The following is a 19,502-nucleotide window of genomic DNA, read 5'->3' as shown; positions in this document are numbered from 1 at the left end:
CTCCACTGTATACTGCTGGGAGATCTACTGTTGAAAGAATTCCTTGTGCAATTTATGATAGGAGGAGAAAGAATAGTTATACAACATTTTGAATTCATGGTGCACTTTACAAAATATGAATGAGGGCTTGTCTACAATCACTCTCCTGTTGACTCCTGTACTCTATCTGATCGAGAAGAGTAAGGGGGAGTCGATGGAAGAGTGTCTCCTGTTGATGTTGCGTAGTGTGGACCCCGCGGTAAGTAGATCTAAGCTACATCGATTTGAGTTACACTAGTCACATAACTCAAATTGTGAACTTAGATTGACTTTTCCCTTTAGTGTAGACCAGGCCTCAGTCACATGCCTTGTCTCAAAGACTTTACAATCTATAGCCAAGAGAGACCTAGGACAACATTTCAGGAGAGGGAAGGCGATAACTCCTATCTGCTGTACAGAGTACAGTGTACCAGAAGCTTAAGGGCAGGTGTACACTTAAAACATTGCAGCGGCACAGTTAATCCACCTCCGCAAGAGGCGGTAGCTAGGTTGATAGGAGAAGCCTGCCTGTTGACATAGCACTGCCTACACTGGGTTTTTTTCACACCCCTGAACTACATAGTTATACAAATGTAAATTTGTAGCGTAGACCAGGCTTAAGTGAAGACAAACACATATGACTACCAAAAAAATATTTCCGAATGAAGTCTTACCGTGAGCACAAACCCTGGATGGATCCTGGCAACCGTGACCTGCTGCTGTTGATTGATATAAAGGAGGATCTTATACTGGATTCCACAAGGAGGGAGGGAGGAGGGGAAAAACAAAAACAAAATTAAACCTTCCGTCTGTGAAATTCTGGTGTGCACTATGAGATAAACTACGGCCCTAATGCTACTGTGATTGCCAAATGCACCAGCAGTAGGTGCATTCAAAGCAATGAAGTTTAACTGCTGAAATGTAAATAGCAGGTTGTACTGTACTCAGCATGAATCTATGCACTTCTGTATTACAGCACGTGCAGAATGTGCATATAATTTCAACACTTTTCCATACACACTTACTGGGCCTGGAGACTCACCTCACAGCTCTTAAATATTCATTTGCTGACGCACCTTGCTTTGACTATACCAAATCAGCTTTGATTCTTGTTCTGTATCCTGCTTCCTCCTACTGTGCTGCCTAACAGCACAGCTGTAAGGGTGGCTGAGCTGTCTAGAGGAGCTGTGTTTAGGTCACAGTCTCCTCTAGATGTTGTGCAGCCTAATAGATAGAGCACTGGACTGGAATTCAGGAGACCTGGGTTCTATTCCCAACCCTATCACTGACCTGCTGGGTGACCATAGGCAAGTGATTTCACCTTCAGAAGTCAGACTAGATCGGGGTAATCAATTATTTTTTGTCAAGGGCCAAATTTCTTGGTCAAGGTACAGTCAAGGTCCAGACTCCAGAGAAAAAACAAAAAAATAAGATTTTTGGGTCCTTTCAAAAGAGCGTGGTGGTCCAGATTTGGCCCGTGGTCTGCCCATTGTCTATACCTGGACTAGATGACCACAATAATTCCATCTGACCTTAGAACATATGAACCCTTCAGCACATAAGACTACCTATATGCAAGGGATATGGTAAAGGATGGGTGTTCAACTATAACTTTTAGATTTCTTGACTTTTGAGAATTAACCACGCAGCCATAGTTTTGCATCAACAGTCTGACAATTTCCCAGGCTTTTTTTGTTCATTGAAAAATGAAAAGATCTCCTCAATTCTCTGATGGATCAGGTAGCAAAGGCTAGTGGCTCTCTAGCAATATTAAGTATACACATCACTGGTTTACTGAACAATAGTCAAACAAAGGTTAACAAGCGTGTTAATATTGCAGGCAAAGCATGCAGTTGCATACTTGTGCACACAAATTCCTTTATGAAGGCACGATTTGAGAGAGCCTTAAAAGGTAGTATAAACACCTCCCTTTCATGCCTGGCCAGCCCTCCACTTCCCTGTTCAGCCGAGAATTTTTTGGGGGAGGAAGTTTAAAAAGAAACAAAACAAACAAACAAACAACCCAAAGGTCTTAAAAGTCAGTTTACTGTAAGAACCATTCAATGGACCAACCCACCCATTTAGGGAGACAACAGAAGAAGGGAAGCTGGAACTAGCAGGGTGCAGGGTAAGAGGCAGCACCAGACCAAGGGCAGATTGGATTTAGGTTATTTCTTTTAATATAGCTTGCTAAATACTCCTTTGTTCTACACTCAGAGTGGCAGATAGTTCTTGAATGCAGCTCCACTCGTATAGCTGATTTTTTTTGTATAAAAAGGTCAAAGAGCATAATTCATATCAATTTGTTTACATGAACTCAATTATAAGGGATATGCATATGTATTTGCTAATGGATCTGAGATCAGGTTCACAGTTTGAAAGCATCCGAACGAATACCAAAATAGCTTTTGCGTAAAAAGACTGCAACGGATAGACATTCCGCCTTGTTTAATGCGTTTCCATCTCAGGTGGGAAAATCTATTTACAGTAGCCTTGCTGACTGCTCAGAGAACAGTTGCAGCTGCAAAAGTAGCTGGTGGCTGAGCACCTGAGCTACAAGAAACCTAACAGGGCTGGAAATTACCAAACAGGAATGGTGCTAAAAATGAGAACATGAAAAATGAGAAGCAATTCAGTTTTGCACAAGATGCGCTTTTAGGATAGGAGTATGTTAAAGAGAAACGCAGCTTCACTCACTTCTTTGGTAGCATGGTTCCCCACCACAGCTGCTCCATACTTGCCTTGCTTCACATACTGCCCATTTGTGCTAAAAGGCAAAGTAACATAATCAGCTGCAAATCCATTCCCTCTTCACATTTCTTTGGTGTTTATGAGGAGCTTTTCACCTTGGTATCCAAGGACCACTTCCTATAGGATTCTATGTCAGACTGACGTCTCCTTAACTCAGTAGAGCTCAATCTTTTTCGCTTGCCCCAAAACAAGTCATAGGGAACTTAAATCTTGGTGTTTTTTAAACTTGAGTGATCTTTCCACAGCAGAACACAGACCGACATAATGTATAGTTTTAGTACTAGGCTCCCCACTCTGGTTTTCAAAGGTGTGAATTTAGCATTGATAAAGAGCATCTGACAAAGTTAGTCACAAACAGTGCAATTACTGTCCCTCAATCAAAACATGCAACACCCCTCACTGCTTAAGTCCTGGGCTTCCCAGACATCTGGCAATGGACCATGTACTCCTAACCTGCAGAACACAGATGTTCCATTCATAGGCTTTTTTGACCCAAGAATTGTACCAAATCATGTGGCATTTGTGCAATGGGGACACAGACATAAAAATCCCTTTCCTCGCCCAAAAATATTTTCCTCTTGCGACAAAACCTGAAAATTGGAGTCCAGGTCTCTAGCAATGAAAGGCCAGCGCAGGAACTCTCAGCTCGGCCCAATATGGTACTTACTATCGAAAGGCATGAACTGCTGTGGCGACAAATACCAATGGGACTGCTGAAGCCGCCGTGGTTGTAGGCATCTTCTGGGTTGGCTGGCCTGCTGAAGAATAAACCAGAGAGAGAAAGGACAGCAGTGGAACTTTCTTCACAATTGGAATTGACCAGCATGCTTCAAAATACAATAGTGTTAAGTTTAAGATTGCATTGATTTGTCTACTGTAGACAGATTATCAAACTAATAGCAAGGTGCATGTAGACTGACCCAGATCATAGACTATCAAGGCTGGAAGAGACCTCAAGAGGTCATATAGTCCAATCCCCTGCTCAAAGCAGGACCAATCCCCAACTAAATCATCCCAGCCAGGGCTTTGTCAAGCCTGACCTCAAAGCAAGGAAATTCCACCACCTCCCTAGGTAACGCATTCCAGTGCTTCACCACCCTCCTAGTGAAAATGGTTTTCCTAAAATCCAACCTAAACCTCCCCCACTGCAACTTGAGACCATTACTCCTTGTTCTGTCATCTGCTACCACTGAGAACAGTCTAGAGCCATCCTCTTTGGAACCCCCCCCGCAGGTAGTTGAAAGCGGCTATCAAATCCCCCCTCATTCTTCTCTTTTGCAGACTAAATAATCTTGGTTCCCTCAGCCTGTCCTCATAAATCATGTGCTCCACCCTCCTAATAATTTTTGTTATCCTCCGCTGGACTCTTCCCAATTTTTCTACATCCTTCTTGTAGTGTGGGGCCCAAAACTGGACACAATACTCCAGATGAGGCCTCACCAATGTTGAATAGAGGGGAATGATCATGCTCCTACTTATACTGTTAGCCTTCTTGGCAACAAGGGCACACTGCACATTTCCCAGAGTCACTACCTTTGATAGCAGCAGCTCAATGATTGCGTTGGCTACTTGCATCACAGCAACCCCCACAGTAGATTTGCCACTCCAAATTGATTACCAACTGACTGGTAGCTGTCCGGCATTGCAAGCTTCTACAGGGCTATTGCCACTCGCTTGTGAACTGTGAGGGCTGCTCTCATCTTGGTATTCTTGCGCTTCAGGGCCAGGGAAAGCAAGTCACAAAGTTCCATGAAAGTACCCTTACGCATGCAAAAGTTTTGGAGCCCCCAGGAATCATCCCAGACCTGCAACACTATGTGGTCCCACCACTCTGTGCTTGTTTCCCGGGCCCCAGAATCGGCGTTCCACAGCATGAGCCTGCCCCATTAACACCATGATCTCCAAATTGCGGGGGAACGTGGTTTTAGAGAAAAGTGTGTTCATGTCCTCATCAACGTGCTGCCGTCACCTCCTCGCCTGGTTTTTCAGGTGTTGGTTCTGCGCACACTGCACGATAATGCATGAGGTGTTTACAATGGTCATAACTGCTGCGGTGAGCTGAACGGGCTCCATGCTTGCTGTGCTATGGCATCTGCTCCTGCTCGGGCAATCCAGGGAAAAGGGTGCAAAATGATTGTTTGCTGTTGCTCTGATGGAGGGAGGGGCGACTGACAACATGGCTTACAGGGTTGGCTTACAGGGAATTAAAATCAACAAGGGGGGTGACTTTGGGAGAAACAGAATGGGCCCCTCAAGGATAAAACTCAAAACTGGGTTTAGCAGGCCACTGATTTCACGGAGGGAGGGAGGAGAAAATGAATACAAAACAAATCTGGTCTATTTCTTGTTTTGATCCACTTCATCTATCTTTATACATCTTGCTGGCAGCAGACTGTGCAGTACGACCGCTAGCCATCTCCTGGGTGCTCAGCAGAAGACGGTGCAGTATGACTGCTGGCCATCGTCGTCTGCTGGCTGTAGATTAAAAGACAGTGCACTGCCGGTAAGACTGAATCGCCATGAGACGAAACTTAAAAGGGAAATAACCTGGCTGAGTCACTCCCATGTTTGCCCAGGCACCCCTGACCTTATCGAGGTCAGTTAAAAGAACACCCTGGACTACGTCGACGATGGCTACCAGTCATACTGCAATGTCTGCTGCCAAAAGGCAATAAATTGCTGCTGTGTAGCAATGCAGTACCACGTCTGCCAGCACCCAGGAGACATACAGTGATGGTTAGCTGAGCGGGCTCCATGCTTGCTGTGGTATGGCATCTGCACAGGTAACTCAGGAAAAAAGGCTCAAGATGATTGTCTGCCCTTGCTTTCACTGAGGGAGGGAGGGAACAGGGGCCTGACGATATGTAGCCAGAACCTCCCATGACAATGTTTTAGACCCATCAGGCACTGGGATTTCTACTCAGAATTCAAATGGGCGGCGGAGACTACGGGAACTGTGGGATAGTTACCCACAGTGCAATGTTCCGGAAGTCGACGGTTGCCTCGGTACTGTGGACACACTCTGCTGACTACATGCACTTAGAGCATTTGTGTGGGGACACACACAATCGACTGTATAAAAATGCTTTCTACAAAACCAACTTCTATAAATTCGACCTAATTTCGTAGTATAGACAAGGCCTAAGATGGTGAATCTCCTTCCTCTGAGGTGTTGGTTGTGAAGTGTGAATGTTCCGGATACTGGGGTTTCCATTGTATAGTCTAGATTTTCCGGTCACATGTGTAGACTTTGTTCAGTTTGTTAACACTCTGTCCCATCCCTTCTCTTCACACTCAGTGCATAGTGCTGCAAAGCCCAGAGGGAAACTGAGGCATGTATCAGAATAATAAAAATTGCTAAAATTCACACATTCATCACACCAGTTACTTACTTGCCGCTGGTTGGCCTTTTTTAGGCTGTTTTGGTGCTGTATATTGGAAGAATTCATTTCCATGGACTGATACTGTCTGATCCAATCCAAAGAGAGAGGCCAATCTGGTGCTGCTAAGAGAAAAGAAATAATTCATTTTGTTTACAGGACAGTTCTTTCCTTATTTTTTAAAGAACGGGGAAGTTGCTAACTTTAAATTGTACCAAGATATAAAGTGTCACTTGCTGTTTTAGAGACCTGCAGTTGGATTGAAATAAAATAGCTTAGTACTGACTAATTGATCACTAAATTTGGAAAAAGCTGGAGTTTTAGATGCACAAAATCATTTTAACTATTTGTAGTGGGGGATTAGAGAGAACGTCCATTTTGTTATGCTTCCCCAAACCTAATACACACTCAAGATTGAGAGAACAACAAAACTGAATTGCTCCATATTAGCAAGGATGCACACTGGTATACCTCAGGGACCCCAACTGTACACATTTATAGACAATGGAGATACAGGAGTTAAGGATGTAAGGCACTTTTTAAACACAAGTTTTTTAAAAAAGCAGAGAAGAAATTAAGAGCATTCCCTTTGAGTGCTCTAACCCAAACAGTAGCAAGCTAGATTCATAGATATTAAGGTCAGAAGGGACCACTATGATCTGACCTCCTGCACAATGCAGGCCACAGAATCTCACCCACCCACTCCTGTTATAAACCTCTCACCTATGTCTGAGCTACTGAAGTCCTCAGATCATGGTTTAAAGACTTCAAGGAGCAGAGAATCCTCCAGCAAGTGATCTGTGCCCCATGCTACAGAGGAAGGCAAAAAACCTCCAGGGCCTCTGCCAATTTGCCCTGGAGGAAAATTCCTTCCGGACCCCAAATATGGTAATCAGCAGAACCCTGAGCATATAGGCAAGATTCACCAGCCAGATACCCAGGAAAGAATTCTCTGTAGTAACTCAGATCCCACCCCATCTAACATCCCATCACAGGCCATTGGGCCTATTTACCATTAATATTTAAAGATCAATTAATTGCCAAAATCATGTTATCCCATCATACCATCTCCTCCATAAACTTATCAAGCTTTGTCTTGAAGCCAGATATGTCTTTTGCCCCCACTTCTTCCCTTGGAAAGCTATTCCAAAACTTCACTTCTCTGATGGTTAGAAACCTTCGTCTAATTTCAAGTCGAAACTTCCTGATGGCCAGTTTATATCCATTTGTTCTTGTGACCACATTGGTGCTGAGCTTAAATAATTCTTCTCCCTCTCTGATATTTATCCCTCTGATATATTTATAGAGAGCAATCATATCTCCCCTCAACCTTCTTTTGGTTAGGCTAAACAAGCCAAGCTCCTTGAGTCTCCTTTCATAAGGCAGGTTTTCCATTCCTCGGGTCATCCTAGTAGCCCTTCTCTGTACCTGTTCCAGTTTGAATTCATCCTTCTTAAACATGGGAGACCAGAACTGCACACAATATTCCAGGTGAGGTCTCACCAGTGCCTTGTATAACGGTACTAAAACCCCTTATCTCTACTGGAAATACACCACCTGATACATCCCAAGACTGAATTAGCTTTTTTCATGGCCATATCACATTGGCGGCTCATAGTCATCCTGTGATCAACCAATACTCCGAGGGCCTTCTCCTCCTTTGTTACTTACAAGTGATGCGTCCCCAGCTTATAACTGAAATTCTTGTTATTAATCCCTAAATGCATGACCTTACACTTCTCACTATTAAATTTCATCCTATTACTATTACTCTTGTTTACAAGGTCATCCAGATCTTCCTATACGATATCCCGGTCTCTAAATTGGCAATACCTCCCAGCTTCGTATCATCTGCAAACTTTATTAGCACAGGTTTCAGAGTAACAGCCATGTTAGTCTGTATTCGCAAAAAGAAAAGGAGTACTTGTGGCACCTTAGAGACTAACCAATTTATTTGAGCATGAGCTTTCGTGAGCTACAGCTCACTTCATCGGATGCATACCGTGGAAACTGCAGCAGACTTTATATACACACAGAGAATATGAAACAATACCTCCTCCCACCCCACGGTGCCACAAGTACTCCTTTTCTTTTTATTAGCACACTCCCACTTTGTGTGTCGAGGTCAGTAATAAAAAGATTAAATAAGATTGGTCCCAAAACCGATCCCTGAGGAACTCCACTGGTAACCTCCCTCCAGCCTGACAGTTCACCTTTCAGTATGACCTGCTGTAGTCTCCCTGTTAACCAATTCCTTATCCACCTTTCAATTTTCATATTGATCCCCATCTTTTCCAATTTAACTAATAATTCCTCATGTGGCACAGTATCAAATGCCTTACTGAAATCTAGGTAAATTAGATCCACTGCATTTCCTTTGTCTAAATAATCTGTTACTTTCTCAAAGAAGGAGATCAGGTTGGTTTGGCACGATCTACCTTTTGTAAAACCATGTTGTATTTTGTCCCACTTACCATTGACCTCAAAATGTCCTTAATTACTTTCTCCTTCAAAATTTTTTCCAAGACCTAGCATACTACAGATGTCAAACTAACAGGCCTGTAGCTACCTGGATCACTTTTTTCCCCTTTCTTAAAAAATAGGAACGGTGTTAGCAATTCTCCAATCATATGGTACAACCCCTGAGTTTACAGATTCATGTGCCAATTCCTTTAATATTCTTGGATGAAGGTTATCTGGGCCCCCCGATTTAGTCCCATTAAGCTGTTCAAGTTTTGCTTCTACCTCAGATATGGTAATATCTACCTCCATATCCTCATTTCCATTTGTCATGCTATCATTATTCCTAAGATCCTCATTGGCCTTATTAAAGACCGAGGCAAAGTATTTGTTTAGATATTGTGCCATGCCTAGATTATTCTTAACCTCCACTCCATCCTCAGTGTTTAGCGGTCCCACTTCTTCTTTCTTTGTTTTCTTCTTATTTATATGGCTATAGAACCTTTTACTATTGGTTTTAATTTCCTTTGCAAGGTCCAACTCTACTTGACTTTTACCCTGTCTCACTTTATTCCTACATGTTCTGACCTCGAGAAGGCAGCTTTCCTTGCTGATCCCTCCCATCTTCCACTGCCTGTATGCTTTCTCCTTTTTCTTAATCACCTCTCTGAGATGCTTGCTCATCCAGCTTGGTCTACAACTCCTACTTATGAATTTTTTCCCCTTTCTTGGGATGCAGGCTTCCCATAGCTTCTGCAGCTTTGACTTAAAGTAATCCCAGGCCTCCTCTGCCTTTAGATCTATAAGTTCTTCAGTCCAATCCACTTCCCTAACTAATTTCCTTAATTTTTGAAAGTCAGCCCTTTTGAAATCAAAAACCCTAGTCAGATTTATTTTTGTTTGTCCTTCCGTTCAGTTTGAACTGAATTAGCTCATGATCACTTGAACCAAGATTGTCCCCTACAACCATTTCTTCTATGAAGTCCTCACTACTCACCAAAACCAAATCTAAAATGGCATCCCCTCTAGTCGGTTCAGCAACTACTTGATGAAGGAATCCATCAGCTATCACATCTAGGAAAATCTGAGCCCTATTATTATTACTAGCACTCATCCTCCAGTCTATACCTGGGAAGTTACAGTCTCCCATGATCACACAGTTTCCATTTGCATCCGATGAAGTGAGCTGTAGCTCACAAAAGCTTATGCTCAAATAAATTGGTTAGTCTCTAAGGTGCCACAAGTACTTCTTTTCTTTTTGCGAATACAGACTAACATGGCTGTTACGCTGAAACAGTTTCCATTAGTATTTACTTCATTAAAAACCATTAAAGAGGGCTATCCATATCCAAATTAGATCCAGGTGGTCTATAGCACACCCCAAGCACTATCACAGGGGAGGCTCTAGTAGTTTTCTTCCCCAATGTGATTTTTGCCCAGACGGACTCTGTCTTATCCATTCCATCGCTTCTTATTTCTTTACATTCTACCTCATCATTGATATACAAAGCTACTAGATAAAGAGAATCAGAATGAATCACAGAATCGTAGAATATTAGGGTTGGAAGAGACCTCAGGAGGTCATCTAGTCCAATCCCCTGCTCAAAGCAGGGCCAACACCTATTAAATCATCCCAGCCAGGGCTTTGTCAAGCCAGGCCTTAAAAACCTCTAAGGATGGAGATTCCATCACCTCCCTAGGGAGCCCATTCCAGTGCTTCACCACACCCCTAGTGAAATAGTTTTTCCTCATATCCAACCTAGACCTCCCCCACTGCAACTTGAAACCATTACTTCTTGTTCGGACATCACTGAGAACAGCCTAGCTCCATCCTTTTTGGAACCCCCACTTCACATAGTTGAAGGCTGCTATCAAATCCTCCTCACTTACGTGTTCTGCAGACTAAATAACCCCAGTTCCCTCAGCCTCTCCTCATAGGTCATGTGCCCCAGCCCCTTAATCATTGTCGTTGCCTTCTGCTGGACTCTCTCCAGTTTGTCCACATCCCTTCTGTAGTGGCAGGGACCAAAACTGGATGCTATACTCCAGGTGTGGCCTCACCAGTGCCGGATAGAGGGGAATAATCACTTCCCTTGATCTGTTGGCAATGCTCCTACTAATACAGCCCAATATGCCGTTGGCCTTCTTGGCAACAAGGGCACACTGCTGACTCATATCCAGCTTCTCGTCCACTGTACTCTCCAGATCCTTTTCTGCAGAACTGCTGCTTAGTCCATCGTTGCCCAGCCTGTAGCGGTGCATGGGATTCTTCCTTCTTAAGTGCAGGACTCTGCATCCTATGATTCTATGAGTTCACTGGCTAATGGTTAAAGAGTGCTTACTATTGAATGGATATGATTTTATTGTTATGGTTAAGTAAATATTAGTATGATGTAATGTGATCAATCCCTATTATTATTATTGTTCATCCCTAAAAAATTGTAAGAGCATACTTATTACTATAGCAAGAATTTAACACATAGCTGCTTTCAGTCTTTGAAGACAAACTCATTTTCAGATGTTAATGTAAACCTATTTCCAAACAAAACTGGTATGCAAGAAATACCTCTTTAAAAATCTTGTTTTTTCTTGACTGCATTACCACCACCTTCGGGAACTAAGGGTGCAAGAGTGTGGATCTAATTTACTTTTCACCTTTCATACTAGAGGTTTACTTTGAAGTTTCACAATTGAACTACTCCAGTCAGTTTCACTACTACTTCTCTTCGACAAGGCTGCTGTGGTCTAGGCTTGAAATGCTTCCCCCCTCCAGCACATTTCATTTAAAGTTTAACATCCGACATCTCAATTGTATGAATAAAAGCCCTACATGCTTTAAGTCTGTTTCCTGCTCCTTGGGAAAAAACAAACAAACAAAAAAAACCTATCAAAGCAAGGAAACTTCAGGATTTAATGTATTTTTAATGACAGGTTTCAGAGCAGCAGCCATGTTAGTCTGTATTTACAAAAGGAAAAGGAGTACTTGTGGCACCTTAGAAACTAACAAATTTATTTGAGCATAAGCTTTCGTGAGCTACAGCTCACTTCATCGGGTGCAATGAAGTGAGCTGTAGCTCACGAAAGCTTATGCTCAAATAAATTTGTTAGTCTCTAAGGTGCCACAAGTACTCCTTTTCTTTTTGTATTTTTAATGTGTACTTTGGTATTGTGATGCACAGTTTAAGAAACATAGGCCAGCAAACTATAAAATTTACAGCCTTGATAACTTTTTACATCAGAGAAAACTCAAAAAGTTATTTTTTCCTGCGCAAGTATCATCTAGCAATAAGATTAGAATTTTAACAAATTCTTCGACACAGCTCCTGCCCTAAAAGTCGCATTCAATTCTTTTTTTTCTTTTTTATCAAATTCATATTCTTTGATTCTAAGGGCAGAAGGAATCATCCTGATAATCTAATCTGACCTGGGTAGCATAGGCCAGAGAAGTTCCCCCAAAATAATTTTGAAATAGAGTATATCTTCTAGAAAAGCATCCAATCTTGATTTAAAAACTGACACCTTATTTCCAGTTTGAATGTGTCTAGTTTCTACTTCCCGCCACTGGATCTTTATAACTTTGTCTGCTGTATTAAAGAGCTCATTATCAAATATTTATAAGTGTCTGTGTGGGGAACAGACTGCAACCAACCTTCTATTTATTAAGCTAAACAGATTGAGAACTTGAGTCTATTACTAAAGTCAAGAAGATTTAGCTTATACTGTAACTTTATTTCATACTGCATTTTAGAGAGAAAACATTGCTAGGCTTCCTTTATTTTAGTGAACTTCCATATTAAATGGATAGTAGAAAAAAAAAGAGTTATTAGTTCATTATGAGATCAGAAACTCAAAAGTCTTGTTCTGAATTGAAACTGAAAGTGTGGTATGATGAGGTTCAGTTTTAGGTACAGATTGTGAGGTGTCAGCTACCATCAAGAGAATGTCTATAAAATCAAACTACCTCTATGGAAACAAACTCAGATTTCCTGCCAAAGATATTCCAGGCTCCATGTTCCTGATGGTATGCTCTGAAAGGTCATTTTCTATACAGTGTTTTTCTAACACTATTACAAATTGTGGGGCGAGCCCAAACTTTATTGCAGCTCTCTGTGAAATGTAGCACCTCAGCATATTTCCCCACAGGAACAGCAGCAGTAGAAACTGATTCTAAACAGCATTTTTCTTCCACAGCAGTGATTTTCTGAAAGCACGTGACTGTCTAAGTAGACTATTTCAAACATCTGATTGCTATTTGTACTTGAGGAGTTTGTGGAAAAAGGGGATTAGTGTTCAGCTTTTTTTTTTTTTTTTAATCTAAAAAAACTAAAAATGGAAGAGACGCTTAGATGGATCACAAGTCAACTTTGTCTGCAAACACAATTAACTTCATCACAAGACCATCACACCCGCCTGCCTCCACTTCCTTTTGAAAATAAGGAAGCAGCAGCAGGTCTTCTAATATAAGGCCTTGTCTACACTTACTGCGATTGATCCACTGGGGGCCAATTTAGTGGGTCTTAGACCCTCTAAATTGACCACCGATTGCTCTCCTATTGACTCTGAAGGAGAAGCATAAGGTAAGTTGACAGGAGAGTTTCTCCAGTTGACCCAGCGCAGTGCAGAAACCGCTATAAGTCAACCCAAGCTATGGCAACTCCAGCTACATTATTCATGTAGCTGGCGTTACATAACTTAGGTCAACTTAACCCCATAGTGTAGACCTGCCCTAACAAACCAGGTTTTTCTGTGACAAAACTGCGAGCACCGCAGATCCACCTCTGCATGTAAGGGTTGCTACAGGGAAAAGATAGATACCCTAAATGAAAGTGAATTATTTGCTTTTGAGGGATCTAGTACTAGTCCTTTTTCCATTGGGAGCCAGTGAGCAGCACTGGAACTGCCAAACCAAAGACCGGATATCATGATAGATGGATATTTCCTTCTCAATCGAGCACGTATCTATCGTACTTATGTGCCTCCCCGCCCCCATCTCTGTAGTAACTGAGCACCTCAGTCTTTTAGTGCATTATCCTTACATGCACCCACGCCTGTGAGATAGGAGAGTGTTATTATCCCCATTGGACAGAATGGGAATGGAGGCACAGAGAAACTGAGGGTGTGACTACACTGCAGTTGGGAACATGCCTCCAGACCAGGCAGACAGACTTGCGCTAGCTCCTCTCGAGCTAGTGTAGTAAAAATAGCGCAGTGGATATTATGGCATGGGCAATGGCTCAGGCTAGCCATGTAAGTTCAAGCGCATCCCACCCCACCAGCTGAGCTCAGGTAGCTAGCCCAAGCTGCCACCTGTGCTCCACCGCCCACACTGCTATTTTTAGTGAACTAGCTGGAGCAGAGCTCGTGGAAGTCTGACTACCTGGGTTGGGGGCATGCTCCTAGCTGCAGCACAGACATACTGTAAGTGACCTTGCACACACAGGCATTCTTAGGTCACCCAAGTCACAGGCCCTTGGACCATATTTCCTCATACAACAAGCCTATGGAGGGTCCTCTAAGAATTTTCTCCTCAGGGGGAAGACAATTATTTTCCACTGGGAGCCAGTGGCCAGCACTGGCACTGCCAAACCAAGCTACCTTGTCTCTCTACCTTTCAGTTGACAATTATTCTGGGTCATTGCCCATCTCTAACACAAAAGGTCACTGTAGGTACCAACAAGATTTCCCTAGCATGGGATTTAAAATGAGGAAGGTATTTCACAACATTATATTCTCCAATAGTTCTGTCTGCCCTGGAGGAGTACTTGAAGGATACTGCTCTGACTGCACCAGAGCTGCCTTCTCCTGGTTAGTGCTTGGAGAGAAGTTCTGCTGCTGCATGAGGCTTGGCAGCATGCACTCTTTGCTGCCTTTGTAGCTCACTTACTGAAAGGCCACATTTAATAGTGATCCAGGTCGAGAATGCAGCTTGTATTTAACACACACTCTCTCTCTGAAGAACACTTTTCCATTTGCAAAATTTGACCTGTAGTTTCTTATTTCATGACAACCTTGCAACAGCAATTCACAATAGTCTGAACTCAGATATAAAGCCCTAATTCTCCCTGCAGAGTTTACTTTTACCACTTTTAGTTAGTTCTGATGGATATAATGCATATATAACATGAAGCAATAGTTAAAAGTTATGGACTTTTTCAAGTAAAGCTCAATGATCCCAGAGCAACTACTAGAACTATTAAGCTACATCATATGAAAAAACCCTATATAACTTCTGAGTGGCAAGATCCTGTTTTTAGAAACTATACAATTCTGATGAATGTTTTTCCTTAGAAAGCTCTTAAAATATGCTACACAAAAGCAGCCTTAAACATGAGGCTGAAATACATTCCTTTATCACTTAAGGAAAGTGTCAACATTATGGACTTATTAGCCATTTAAACAAGAATTCTGCTAAGTCATGTGATTAGCTGTAGTTTCAATTCTAAACAACTTTATGAAAGCCAGCATGAGCTGTCATTTCCTTCCCCAGAGTCAGGAATGTTGAAAGACAACTGTTCAAAATACTCCTCTGAATACCAGTATCTAGTTCAGCCCTTGGAAACACAGTGGAACAGGTCTACAGACTTTACTCTTATGTCAAACATTTACAGTGAAGTTAATGACAGGTTTCAGAGTAACAGTCATGTTAGTCTGTATTCGCAAAAAGAAAAGGAGGACTTGTGGCACCTTAGAGACTAACCAATTTATTTGAGCATGAGCTTTCGTGAGCTACAGCTCACTTCATCGGATGCAAGTGAAGTTAATGAAAAGTGTCCTACCATTTCAATGCACTGCAGCAGTGTGCATTTTGCAATTCCATTTATATCAAGCTTACACTTATGTATGGCCTGCCTAGACTAGTCATTTCAACTAGACTGTTGCCCTCTCCAGATTATTGTATTTGTAATAGACACTGGACTAGAGAGTGAAGCTTTGAGAGTAATTACTTCATTGGAAAAAGGATTTCCGCCTCCCGACAAGGCACGTTGTCAAAATAAAGGGCCACCAAATTCACTCCTTCCTTTGCCCGAATTTCAAGAGTCCACAAACACATTTTGAGTCTTCTGGCCACCCACCAGGCTTACACCAACAACTCAGACGGACAGCAGAAAAGCAAGTCAGCCAGGACGAAGGCAAAGAGCGCGGAGGTCCCAGGTTCAGGTTGCCAAGGGGCTGCTTTTAGAAGCCGCAGCGACAGGACAACGCGAGCGCGGCAGCTCCCCGCCAAGGGCTACCCGCGCGGCGCGGACGCTGCGACACCACGGCGGGCGCCAGGACGACCTCGGTGCAGCTCCGCGGTCAGAGGCCCGGCCGGCAGCCCCACGCCGCAGGCGGCTGTGCCACCGAGCTGTCCCGGCGCGGCCAGCCCGGGGCCTGTCGCCAAGGGCCACGCGCGAAGGGAGGCGGCGGCCCGGCGCGGCCCCGCTGCCAGTCGCGGGAAGGGCCGGCCTCACGACCCGGCAGGGCCCGGCTCCGCCCGGCGACTTGGGACAGGAAGCGAGTGTGGGAGTGACTGGAGCGACCCCGTGCGGCGGGTGCCGGGCGCGGGCAGCTGCAGCCCCTCGGCCGGTGGCTCGCGGGTCGCCTCAGGCAGGCCCGTCGGGGCCGAGCCCAGGAGCCAGCGCGAGCGGGCAGGGAGAACTGCCGGCGCCCCGCGCGGGGGCGGGCTGGGCAGACCCAGCCAGGGGCGCTCACCCGCCCGTAGGGGACAGAAAGTCCGCGTCGTCCTCCTCCGCAGCCCCGAACATGCTGCCTCCGGCGGCCGGTCTCGGCGGCCCGGGTACTCGCGAACAGGGCAGCAGCCAAGACAGCTCTCGCCTGTGTCGCAAAACTGTCGCGCGGCGGCGCCTGCGGCCTCGCCTGCTTTCCCGCTGGGCCTGGGGGCGGGCCTTTGCCTCACGGACCAATAGCGCCCCTCCCGTCCGGGAGCGGATCGCGCTGCCCAATGGGGCGACATCCCGCCTTCCAGGGCAGGTCCCAGCTCCGAGGCCACGTCCGAGGGGCGGGGTCTGCAGCCCTGGAGTGGGCCGGGGCGGCGGATGAGTGGCGTGTCGTGTCGGTGGCCGGTCCGGAGCGGTGAGTGGCGCGGCGGCGGCCTGTGCCCGCCGCGGGGGCCGGTCCCTTGCAGGGGCCGCCCGGGGTCCTGCAGCCCGAGCCGGCGGCGGAGCCCGGACGCCTGGGTCCCGTTCCCAGCGCTGCCAGCGGCTCGCCCGGGCCCTTCGCCTCTGCCGCTCGCGCTCCGTGCGGCGGGGCCGCGGCCGGGGCGGCTCGGATCCTGGGGCGGGAGACGGGCCCGCCGGCGAGGCCCGGCTCCCTGACGTCCGTGCCGCGCTGGAGGCAGAGGGTGTGACCCCTCGTTGTCTCCGAGGGAGCCGACGCGCGCGGTTGCACGACGCCCCCCGAGAGCACGTTCCGCTGGGGGCCCCGGGCGTTCGCGTCCCCGGGCAGGCGTGGGGCACCGCGGCTGCTCAACGTTGCCTGCCAGCCTGGGCCGCAGTTTAGGACAGGACATAAAAGTGCAGAGTAACCGAAGAGAATGACACTGTAGAGGGCGTTTAGGGAGGCAGATTGAACGGACTGAACTTGGAGTTTGGCCAGGAACCTAGAGACTGCTCCATATTCCTATGAGAAGTGCCTCCGTTGATTAAGCCCTGGGTCTGGCGTCCCATCCAAAGTGACCCCTCTCATAACCAGTGTTCACTGGACGCACACAGGGGCTTTGGCCATATAGACTCAGCGGGAGGGGTACCCCCCAGTTCAGCCACTAGCACCAGTTTCTGCAGCACTGCACGTTTTCATTGAGGATTTCGTGTCTGCGTATTGACTGTCCCAGTCCTTAGCTTATGAATTCTGGCATGATCACAGCACATGATGTAGCATGGCTATAGGGTTTCTGAGTAAAGTGCCTTGTACTTGAATTCTGACTATACAACACTTAGACTGCTGCTGATTTGAACCCGGCTACTGGCGGATGTAGTAGTATTTGCATTTCAAGCTTTGCCACTGATACTTGGTTAGCATTTCTCAATACAACCCCTCTGCGAAAAAAGCTGTAGGGAGGGTGTGTTGAGGGTAGAAAAAATTTTGTTTTAAATTACTTTAATGACTGACTCCGGCCTGGCTTCTATTCTGGGCCATGAGTTCCAGTACCTTCCACTTCCTGCTGACTTGTCTGTCCTTTAACCCTCTATGGAACGATGCCTGAGCAGAACCCAAATTGAAGGAATCTGGTATGATTCTGAGACTTCAGATGCTCCAAGTTCCACTGTTGCTTACACTGTGCACAAAGAAATAGGAGTTAGGTAGCAGTGATGCACCAGGTTCTGACCCAGGGGCACATCCCTGAACTCATAAAGTTGTGGTGAGGTGAGTGGGTAGGAGCATGGTGCTGGTTGGTGAGTCTATGGGGTTAGTCTGGTGTGGATGGGAAGGTTGCTGTTAAGCAGATCTGTTCTGTTTACTTCCCTCACACAAGAGTATTGTGACAGGTTTCAGGGTGGTAGCTGTGTTAGTCTGTATCAGCAAAAAAACCCGAGGGGTACTTGTGGCACCTTAGAGACTAACAAATTTATTTTGGCATAAGCTTTCGTGGGCTAAAACCCATTTCATCGGATGCCACAAGGACTCCTCATTGTTTTTACAAGAGTATTGATTTCTAAGGGGAGAGCTAGAACTGCCCATGAGAAAATCTCCACATACTATTTTTAACACACTCTCACTATTTCAGTGGTAGAGGTGCAAGTGCAGCAGGAGGGTCAGGCACCAACAATATGTCAAGACTTTACTGTTTATAGGAGCACAATATTGTTTTTGCCAAGCAAGGGGCATTACAGCTTTGCTTATGGATCTGAGCAGTGACCATGTAAATCTACAATTTGCTGTGTTGGCGGGATAATAAAAGATGTAGACAGTCCTCCATGCTCTGGACTTGGTCTGGCTTCTGAGAAGTGGCCTGGAGTGCAGGAAGTGTTGTGCAATACACAACTCCATGAGGAAGTTTTGCAAAAGTAAATATTTCAAGGAAAATGGAACACAAAATTGCTATTTTTCCTACCTTGTTCATGGCCAATACTTGGAAAAGTTTACTGGTCCTGAAAAGGTTTGTACTGGTCCTGCCAGCAAGGAATTTGTTCCAAGCCTTTTCATGATGATTTTAGCAGATCATGCCTCCGAAAAGAATGCTTTTTTACCCTTGGAAAGCAGGGATTCCTGTCTACATTTAAGTGGCTGTAGTCTTGGCTCTTAGCTGTAGCAGACTAGAGCTTAGGTGACACTGAAATTGCAATGGATCTGAAGTATGAGGGAAAGAAAACTAATAAGAAAAATTAGAATAGTGTGAGTCTAAGGCCTGATAACTTGTAAGCTGCTGGACTTAGCGTCAAATGCCTTATACTAGTAGTTCTAGTTTCTACTCTTTGCAGTTTATGATCAAATCAGAGCACAGAATCCTGGAACTGGAAGGGACCTCGAGAGGTCATCTTGTCCAGTCCACTGCACTCAAGGTAGGACTAAGTATTATCTAGACCATCCTAGACAGGTGTTTGTCCAACCTGCTCTTAAAAATCCCCAATGGCGGAGATTCCACCACCTCCCTAGGCAATTTATTTCAGTGCTTAACCACCCTGACAATTAGGAAGTTTTTCCTAATGTCCAGCGTAAACCGCCCTTGCTGCAATTTAAGCCCATTGCTTCTTGTCCTATCCTCAGAGGTTAAGAAGAACAATTTTTCTCCCTCCTCCTTGTAACAACCTTTTATGTATTTGAAAACTGTTATCATGTCCCCTCTCAGTCTCCTCTTCTCCAAACTAAACAAACCCAATTTTTTCAATCTCCCCTCATAGGTCATGTTTTCTAGACCTTTAATCATTTTTGTTGCTCTTCTCTGGACTTTCTCCA

General features: G+C 45.0%; 2 protein-coding genes across 9 annotated transcripts in view; one reads left to right on the top strand and one right to left on the bottom strand.

Moving 5' to 3' along the window:
• FKBP15 (FKBP prolyl isomerase family member 15) overlaps positions 1-16,427 on the bottom strand; it is an 81,348-nt gene extending 64,921 nt beyond the window's left edge. For 2 of the 8 annotated variants that reach the window (XM_084650171.1, XM_084650173.1), the window contains exons 1-5: positions 16,302-16,427; positions 6,162-6,271; positions 3,437-3,527; positions 2,716-2,785; positions 693-767 (exon numbers count right to left, since the gene is read on the bottom strand). In XM_084650171.1, the coding sequence (XP_084506297.1) occupies positions 693-767; positions 2,716-2,785; positions 3,437-3,527; positions 6,162-6,271; positions 16,302-16,354 (399 nt within the window). In that variant the 5' untranslated portion in view covers positions 16,355-16,427. Of the gene's footprint in view, positions 1-692; positions 768-2,715; positions 2,786-3,436; positions 3,528-6,161; positions 6,275-15,553; positions 15,652-16,301 lie in introns of those variants that run through there. The other 6 variants (XM_084650170.1, XM_084650172.1, XM_084650166.1 and 3 more) reach the window with 6 other exon arrangements.
• A 100-nt stretch (positions 16,428-16,527) lies between these two features.
• SLC31A1 (solute carrier family 31 member 1) overlaps positions 16,528-19,502 on the top strand; it is a 58,215-nt gene continuing 55,240 nt past the window's right edge. Inside the window, exon 1 of the mRNA XM_084650087.1 lies at positions 16,528-16,682. Coding sequence (XP_084506213.1) covers positions 16,646-16,682 — 37 coding nt within the window. The 5' untranslated portion in view covers positions 16,528-16,645. The remainder of the gene's footprint in view (positions 16,683-19,502) is intronic.

Source organism: Lepidochelys olivacea, assembly GCF_965140295.1.
Source record: "Lepidochelys olivacea isolate rLepOli2 genome assembly, chromosome: 16".
Taxonomy (NCBI): Eukaryota; Metazoa; Chordata; order Testudines; family Cheloniidae; genus Lepidochelys; species Lepidochelys olivacea.
The sequence above is the reverse complement of the archived record's forward strand: the minus strand, read 5'-3'. Positions and strand labels throughout refer to the sequence as shown.